At 38.6% G+C, this 9,498-nt stretch overlaps 1 protein-coding gene across 1 annotated transcript in view; it reads left to right on the top strand.

Moving 5' to 3' along the window:
* Positions 1-9,498, top strand: part of LOC119425511 (glutamate receptor ionotropic, kainate 5) — a 116,110-nt gene that overhangs the window by 82,135 nt on the left and 24,477 nt on the right. The window contains exons 10-13 of the mRNA XM_037693040.1: positions 1,086-1,195; positions 1,467-1,640; positions 6,001-6,166; positions 7,660-7,885. Of these exons, the coding sequence (XP_037548968.1) occupies positions 1,086-1,195; positions 1,467-1,640; positions 6,001-6,166; positions 7,660-7,885 (676 nt within the window). The remainder of the gene's footprint in view (positions 1-1,085; positions 1,196-1,466; positions 1,641-6,000; positions 6,167-7,659; positions 7,886-9,498) is intronic.

Raw genomic sequence — 9,498 nt, 5'->3', positions numbered from 1 at the left:
ATTAAGGTTTTAGAAACTCTTCCCACATTTTTGCAATGCTCTAAACTGTTAATGTCATTTTAACAACATATGTACAGAACTGCATGTGTAGCTACGAAATTTTACTTACTAGCTCTGTAGAACAGCAACAGCTTTCGGTTCTGGTCCGACTCTGTTCTGGTCCGATTAAATTCCATTTCTGCAGACCTACTCTGCAGCAACAAAGCCCACAATTAATGTTCTAAACCCATAAACCTACACATTTTAACAAGGTACTTCTATGTACAGTAGCTTCTAATTTTTTTTTTACCAGCGCAGAGGTCCTCAACTGCCGGTTGAAAGACATGAAAAAAGTCCTGGTGAGATCCAGATAGAGCGCCGGATCATCGGCCGCGCGCTTCCCCGCTCGGAGATCCATGTGGGTGGGCTACCAGCTCTCAAGAATCACCAATGAGTCTGGAGGTCCAGTTCTGCTCGGGTCCAGTGGGTTCCGTGTATCTTCTCTTTGTCTGCTCAGATCAGATCAAAACTTTCCCAAAGCAGAAGGAAATGGGGCTTCTGGGCGGGGCCCTGTTGGCTTCTGGGAAATGTGGTCATTATGATTAGTAATTTAATGGAGGCTTATGGAGAGAAAACTACAAAATGGTGGCACCTTTCTGAAATATTTAATTTTTTCGTAATTTTTTTACTGTACAGTACTGTCCCAATTACGAGGAATACTAAAGTTGGCAATCATGTGTCCTGTTCAATTTTTTTTTTGTACAGTACCGTATTATGTACTGTACCTTCACAAACCGCGATAGAGCGAGTCCGCGACAGTCGAACTGCTAAGTAGCGAGGGACTACTGTGTATATTTGTATACAATAACTATGATTGTGAAATACAAGATAAACTAAAGAATGCTTGACAAACAATGATATTGGTAAAATATGTTAACATTTCATTTGTTACAAAAACCTTCATTTCATAAACTCATTTTTAACATACAATGTAGTAACGTAACTCATTCTAGGACAAACTGACGGAATGTTTAAAGGAAATCATCAAATAAAAATAAAATAAAACCGTCAGGAAACAACTCTGTTTCTTTATGTGTTTGTTTCAGGCTCGAAAACCAGGTTACTTCTCCTTTCTTGACCCGTTCTCTCCGGCTGTGTGGCTGTTCATGCTGCTAGCTTACCTCGCCGTCAGCTGCGTTCTTTTCCTCGCCGCCAGGTGAGTTACTGAACTCAAAACAAACTTAAAGTCAGAAATCATATAGTCAAATACAATAGTTTAAGAACGTTTCTCAGAAATATCTGGTTAAATGTTAGTACATTTAGTAACCAGAGTGATATTAGAAGATAACATAGATGTTGCTGCTGTTGGACCATGCATGTGACTTTTTTTTTTCCAGGATTTTGTGCTAACGTTGTACCAACAGTATTGTCCATATTTATTTCTTCCTTATGAAACCTTTTCAGTTCATTTTCTTCTTTCTCTTTAGACTAAGTCCCTATGAGTGGTATAACCCTCACCCATGTTTACGGGAGCGGCGGGACATCCTGGAGAACCAGTACACATTGGGAAACAGTCTGTGGTTCCCAGTCGGGGGCTTCATGCAGCAAGGGTCAGAGATCATGCCTCGGGCGCTGTCCACCCGCTGCGTCAGCGGAGTCTGGTTTGTACCAAGAACAAACTTTTTAGTTTGATTAAATGTTTGTTTGTCAGTCAAACCTAAAGTATTTTAGAATTGTATTTATTTATTTGCTATAACAAATAACATTGTTTAAGTAATTTTTTTTTTTTTTTTTTGTAAGCAACAAATGCCCCAAAATCCCTTTAGAAGGAAGAGCCCCTCCCAGTGGTTGTTGTAGTTATGACAGAAGCCAAGGATGAATTAAAGTCATCATGTGGAGAGTACAAAGGTGGATAAAAGGGAGAGACTAATTCCAGGACAGGCAGTCCTGATCTCCCCTTCCCTGTTTCTGTCTTCCCATCTGTCCATCCCACCCTCTTCAGGAACATTAGCTGAAGGTGAACAGATGGTATCGGCTCTAATGTGAAAATGATGATGTCGCTTTCTCCTTAGGTTTTATTTTCACTCCTTTACTCCGTCTTCTCTCTAAATCACATCACTTTATGTTCCTACCTTTCTGCTAAAACTCACTCTGACCACTTTCAGATAAACAACAGATGTTTGCTTCGTTGTGCTTTAATTCAAGTACCTTTTTTTAGGTTTTTGTTAATTTTAATTTTTTTTATACTACTGCATCATACATACTAAGACGTTTGCTACAGAACAAATTACATTTCTCATAAGTTAAATTCTTATATGATGATATACATATTAAATACTCATTCAGTATGTTTATATTATTAGAAAACCCTTTAAAAAAAGCTAAAAACAATGACTTTCATTCAATGAACATTTACTTCTAATATGCAACGTTTGCTTTTTTACTTTTGCTGGTTTATTCTTTAAAATGCATGTTTGTAATTAGTAATTCTTTAGTGAGTACCCCTGACTTTCATTCTGGACCTCTCCTGGTCCCAGTAGCTGCAGTCAGACAGATGGTGGGGTGATGCTGATGGACTGGAGGAGCCGATCAACATCTTTTCCCTGACAGCCCTCTGACTCTTCTGGCACTTAGCCTCATAAAAGCTCATGATAGCTGTGGCACAAGCTGCAACATACCAGCGTCTGTCTTTGTCCGTCCGTTTGTCTAAGTGACTTGTTGGCTGGCATGTTACATATTTAGTCAAACTAGAAGGCAAAAGGGATCAATTAAGTTATCCAAATAAAAACAAGAGGGGAAAAAAAGTCACAAAACTGCTCCTATAAATCTTTAAAAAATCTTTCTATAAAAATGTTAATTGGGAAAAGGTGCATTAAGCAGATCAGCCTCGCAATTTAATTTTGACAATAAATGTGATGTGAGTGTTTTATGGCTTTTACCAGAAGGGCTTTATGAGCCTGAGTCCATGAGCTGGACCTTGAACAAGATCAGTTTATGCTTTTTAAAAAGAATTGCTGCAGTATTTCTTTTACTGATGCACTTCCCTTTTGGTTAAATGTGTCCTTTTTGTTAGACTTTGTTTGGTTTGAGCTCATTCCTGTCTGGATTTAGCCACAGTCCGAAGCATCTTTCACTTTTACTCAAAATGTTTTGGAGGTTGTTTGCGGACCTGATTGCAAGAAATACATTTCAGTGATATTAGTTATAGCTGTTTTGGTCAAACATTCAAAATAATATTTACAATCTCACATGATTTATATGAGTTGCATAGGCATCACATCAATTATATGTAATAAAGACGTGTCCTCCTCACATAAAAAAAAAAAAAATGTTTAGACTCCCCCACAATTACCATGAAATATTTGTTCACCCTGCACTGTTTCTTTCTTGGAGAACAAATCCATTCCACTTGATTAATAGGAGAATACTTAAACCACTAAGTCCACTCAGGGTTTTCCTGGTTAACTACAAGAACTCACCACACTGCATGCAGTGTTTCCCTGAGGTTACTTGGCTTGGCAGAGTGCTAATTTCTGAGTTTTTTTTTTTTTTTTTTTATCAATGGGGGGAGAGGAGAGGGAGACACCTCTGTGTTGCACCCTAGCTTAGCGCTACGTTAGTGCCAGCAGTTGTTGACCGGGAGTTAGGATGCGTGAGGGAAGCGGAGCGTGCTCTATTCACACAAGGAGAGCTGTTGGTCAGGCTACGTCTTGTTGCTTTCTAAAATAGTTATTGAATCAAGTGTTTACTTATGTAAGTAAACGTGGATGTTTAACAACCTGTTAAAATACACCAGGAAATGGCATCTACTTTACTCAAAAGCTTACACACACACGCACCAGTGTGCCCCCAACCCCCACATTACAAATGCTTCTGACGCCAATGATGACTTGAATTATGTGTTGTGAATACCTGTCAGCTACTACCATCCCAACTTTTAGCTCAATAGCTGTAAGATTCCCTGAGTAAAGCTCTTTATTTGTGTGGGTTAATGTGGATTAGCTGTGATGAGCCTCCTAATTTAGGTTGAGTTCATAAATAGTTGCCGATCTATATCAAATTATTATGTTCTAAGAGTTTCATTGAACTCTGTTTGGTTTATGATATATTTTGCTAACAGAGAGAGTTGACCAACAGTTCATGCAAAGGTTTAAATATGTCACACAACTTGTTCAGCTCAAAGTTTGTGTAGGGAACAACGCTCATCTATGACTGAACAATACTGATAAAGTCGGTTGAGGGAAAGTCATGTTTGTGTTTTCTCATGTCAGTTGGCTGTGGAGGTCATCTTGAATTGGGTTCAGTCTATAAAGTAATAGTTTTAGGCACAATCCAATGGTTACAGTCTGAAGGTTTCAACAAAATTTATTTAGTGATTCATGACCAGTCTCCATCCAAATTACTTAATTTATAGTTCTACTCTACATCCCCGATTTCTCCACCAGGACCTGGTCCTGTATCATGTTCAAGTACACCATCATCTACGTTGCAGTGTGTTAATGTAAAATGAAAACATGCAGATGAATTTATTAGATGAATACATTTTCATACTGCATCAGAGTAGAGTTCAGTTTCTTCTGGGATTTAGGAAACAAAAGGTTAAAATTCAGGAAAAGAGGTGTTTTTGTATTGCCACTTGTCTGAAATGTTTACAATAGATCCAGTATAACAATCAAATGTTCTGCATTCATCACAAAATATATTAAAGCTGTAAACATATTGATTTTATTTTTTTTTAGATTTGTAGAATGAACAAAATGATGATTTTTCCAAACCAGATGTTTGTTTTTATGAACCCAATATAAAAGATTTATGATGCCACAAAATCTGCAGCTGACATAAATACATTTTCTGATTTGAAAGATTTGTAATAAGACATAATATTTTGATTGACAAGTTTTGAACCTGCATTAGTTTATCCCATCAGTCGGCCATTTCAGTGAATCTCCTCGTCATGAACTGGCACAAATCATGTCCAAAGAGATGGAGACATCTTCCACATCTCCCTGAAAACGGTGTCAAATGATGAAGGTCAAAGTGTCTTTATTGTCACTCGCATCACATGTGGTACATGAGGTGGAACAAAACTATGTACACAGGGTCCCAGTTACATCCAACAAAAATACAAATTGTAAAGAAAAAACAGTAATAAGATCTAAGATGTGCACTAAGAAACACGCCAAACTAAGAATATACTAAGCACTAATGGTACAAATCAATGCGCCAAACAGCAGCACGAACGTGAGTTTGTGTGAGCAGAGTAACCTTGATGAGTAACATTTCCTAGCAGAAAATAAAACGTTAAGCGCATATTTTATATCCTTCAGTTAAATGGCTTTAAAGAAACATATAAATTACAAACCGTATGCTAAAAAAAATCATCTTGCAATTGTTCCCATGAGCTGCAGCAAACATTTCAGGAGTCGGCTTTGCTTTTACTTCCGTTTAAAATGACATTCACACAAATATCAGTCATACTCTGCTAATAGCTACAATCTGAACTGCGACAGTCACTGTCCGTTCTGTTGCAAACATTCACAGATGCACACGTTACACTAAAAGATAATTACACCTTCCAACCATTCATATGATAATTTTAGTTGCTTAATTACTGTAATTCAGTATAATCTTTAAAATGCATTTTTATGGTGGATAATTTTAGCAAAACTCATGCTCTTATCCACCTTTGTCGGGGCTGCATTTGCGTCCTCTTTTCTTTTCATTCTCTGCATTTCCTCTTTAAAAGCAAACCTCCCTCCTTTAATATTGCTGCTCATAACTTTCATTCAGGTTTAATTTTCCCTTGCAGCGGAGGCATCCTGCTCATCTCTGCTGCAGTCCGGGTTCAACTCTAGGTTGATGATTTTCACCTAACATTCCTGACGTTTCCCGCAGTGCCCCTCGTCTGTCTCCCTGCTTTCCTCTGTAACTCTTGATGAAAGCAGGGAGGTGATAAAATACGAGGTGAGCTTTGCTGCGAGGTAACTAACAGCTAAAGCGTTTTCCTTTTCTTCTCTTTAGGTGGGCCTTCACGCTCATCATCATCTCGTCCTACACAGCCAACCTGGCGGCGTTTCTAACTGTCCAGAGAATGGAGGTGCCCATCGAGTCCGCTGACGATCTGGCTGACCAGACCAACATCCAGTACGGCACCATTCATGGAGGATCCACCATGACCTTCTTCATGGTGAGACTGGAAGAGAGCTTTTAATTTAACACTTTATTCTAAATCAGACGCCAAGTTGAAGAGCAAAGAACGATTCAACCAGCAAATTTGCTCAATGTGCAGTCATGACAAATACAAGATTAGGAGGATGATAATAATTCTGGTGAAATTATTATTATCTCTCCTATTGAGAGGAAGTGGTGGCGCAGAGGTTAGTAAAGGTGGGCCTGTGATCGGAAGATCGCTGGTTCAATTCCTCGTACCGATAATATCAAAATGTAGGTGGGATTGGTGAAGCATCCACATCTGTCTCCACCCTCATTTGCCCCACTCTGGGCCCTTGAGCAAGGCCCTTAACCCCCACATTTGCTCCCCAGGGCACCCTAGATGCAGCTCTCTGCTCCACACTGAGGGCTGTGGTAGCTCAGTGGTCTGTGGTTGTGTCAGGAAGGGCATCCAGCGTAATAAATAATTGCCAAGTCTTCGTGCAACTTAGTTCACTGTTGCGACTCCTGAAGAAGGGAGCAGCCGAAAGAAGAAAAATCACATCTCTCCTATTAACAGTGAAGCTCCCGTAATGATTTCATCTTGTTGTACCCCTTTCTCCTGAAGTGGTTTAAATTTGATCGTACAACAAGAGTTCATAAAAGAAAAATTAATAAAAAATAACTAAATGTATCTCTTGTTGATTTCTCAAAACCTTTGCAGACCTTAGATGTGAATTTATTGATAAAAAAAATTCAACACTTTTGTTACATTCTTGTAAAGAGACTTACTTTCTTTGTTAGGTAGGATATTTTCTTTGTGCATAAAACCATTCTTTATACTGTAGGCAAATCTTTAGCATAACTATTACCGTAATTGCCGGTCTATAGAATGCACCTGGCTGTACGCCGCACATACAAAATGTAAAATAAAACAACATTTTGTACATAAATAAGACGTTCCGTGTTTAAGCCACGGGAGTCCACAAATTAATATTATAAACTGTTCAAAGCTCCTGTTGGAATGTGCAGCTCTTGTTGTAGTACAAGAATGAACCACCAGATGGCGATGCATAGATCTTGGTTTGCCTTCAACACACACACACTCCTGATTCTCACAGGACTTCATGATGCTTGGCTCTTTGACGCATGGTTACTGGTAATGTACTACGGTAAATAACCATTCCACCTACAGAATGAACGCAAACTAGTCTAAGAAGAATACACACTACCAGTAATCACTGGAGAGAACAGTGCTAAACACCTACGTAACCGAAATTATATAAAAAAAATAATAATAACATACAGGTAAATTTTACACACAAATCCTACTTGAGGTCATGCGATTGGCATTACCCGGAAAAATACTACAGTATGGTAAATGTTTATTAAATTAAATTAGTCCCATTGATTTTTATTGTTAAGCACATTTTGGTATGAATGTTATCTTGTTTATGTGTGCATGTAATCTGTTGTATAAGACATGCCACGGCTGAGGACTTTTAGCAGCCTCTCTCATTCCTCCTGTAGAACTCCCGGTATCAGACGTACCAGCGGATGTGGAACTACATGAAGTCCAAGCAGCCCAGTGTGTTTGTAAAGAGCACAGAAGAAGGCATTGCTCGCGTCCTTAACTCCAAGTATGCTTTCCTGATGGAGAGCACCATGAATGAGTATTACCGCAGCCTCAACTGCAACCTCACACAGATCGGAGGACTGCTCGACACAAAGGGATATGGCATTGGCATGCCTCTGGGTGAGTTTCAGTGGTACGTTGTCCAAATTCAGACATTAGTAATCATGTCACATTAAATGGAGCACCTCAGTAGCCCCCATGAAGCCAAATCTGGAAATGTTTCGGTTATCATCCAAACTGTACAGTATGACGTATGTGATTAACCAAGACATGATAACAAAACAAACATGATAAAGGATTTAATAAGCTGTAGCAACTGCCATATGTTGCCATTGGCTGTTAATTATTGAAGACATATCTGTAGAAAACTCCTTCGCTCCAAGTAAAATAAGTAAAAGAGGTTGCATTACGTTATGTTTTTATCAAATGGTCATTTAGGTAGAAATCTATAGTTATGGCAAAGACGGACCATGTTGTAACAATTTGTGGTCTTTTGCAACACATTGTGTAAATTAGGCCTGTCACGATAACAAATTTTGCTGGGCGATTAATTGTCTCAGAAATTATTGCAATAAACGATAAAATTGTTTGAAATTTGACAATAATTAGTAAATATTGTCAAATTTAAGAAGAAATGTTGGTAATTTGTTTTGAGTGTAGTACCTTTTTGGACCAGTTGATGGCAATATAAAACTGTTTGAACCGAAGGATGGATAGTGAGGGAGCGAGCAGTGTGTCTCTTTAAGAAAAATGGGAGGGAGGCCCCTTGACGTGACATGGGCTGTCTCTCCTTCCTTTTTTCGGTTCTCAAAATCGCGGACGCTCGGTGTGGTTTGAGCTTTTTAGCATAACATTTTTCACACAAAGCTTTTAATTAAAAAAATCAGTAAACAAGTTGTCAGCTTCTTTTTGCAGAGAAGAACAACTTTTTACACGAAAGCAAGGGCTTAACCATGAATTTTGGAGTTTTGACAAGACAGAGATTTTTTTCCCGAGATTGGCCTGTTAGCTTAGCTCATCGCTTAGCTTCTCAGCTTAGCTGCTTTTAACGATCCAAAAACACAATTTGGGATGGTTAAAATGGATTTTAAAGAGAAAAGAAAAAGGGAGGGGTCAGTGAAAAGCACCAGAGTTGAGCCTTTTGTGATCCAGTGTTTTCTGATAGAGATATGAAGAAATGATAAACCGATAAATGAAAATGAGGTAGATAATTTTCATTTATCTTGCAATTAATTAATTCATTGTTTATTGCGACAGGCCTAGGGCAAATTGCTTCACAAACAAAATGTGTGACCCAGTCCCTACATTTATACAATACAAACGTAATGGGTATAAAAATCCATAACTCAAGTGTTTTCTTGAACTTAAGACTAAAGTCCATCACAACCCAATGTAAGTGATCCTAAGGGTAGTCTTTTGAGAATATCCAACAATTTACAGTCAGGTCATCTGGACAGTTACTGTTCTTTTTTTTTTCTTTGTTCTTTTTGTGCTGAAACACTTCACCTTCCATCCAGAAGGCTTCATCAGTCAAGGAAACACACAAAACTGATTCTTCCCCCAACAGCTTACTCCAAAGTGGAACAAACCAGTTACAGTATGATGGTGCTAAGATGGTATCTTTGGAATGCTCCCTCCTCTGGTGCCGGCTCTCTCCCTCGTCAACAGTCATGTCAAACTGGTTCACAACCAACAAAGTCCAAGCTTAATAATCCAGGTATCCAGGTAATTTG

Source organism: Nematolebias whitei, chromosome 19, assembly GCF_014905685.2.
Source record: "Nematolebias whitei isolate Nwh7 chromosome 19, NemWhi1, whole genome shotgun sequence".
In the NCBI taxonomy this organism is placed as follows: domain Eukaryota; kingdom Metazoa; phylum Chordata; class Actinopteri; order Cyprinodontiformes; family Rivulidae; genus Nematolebias; species Nematolebias whitei.
The sequence above is the reverse complement of the archived record's forward strand: the minus strand, read 5'-3'. Positions and strand labels throughout refer to the sequence as shown.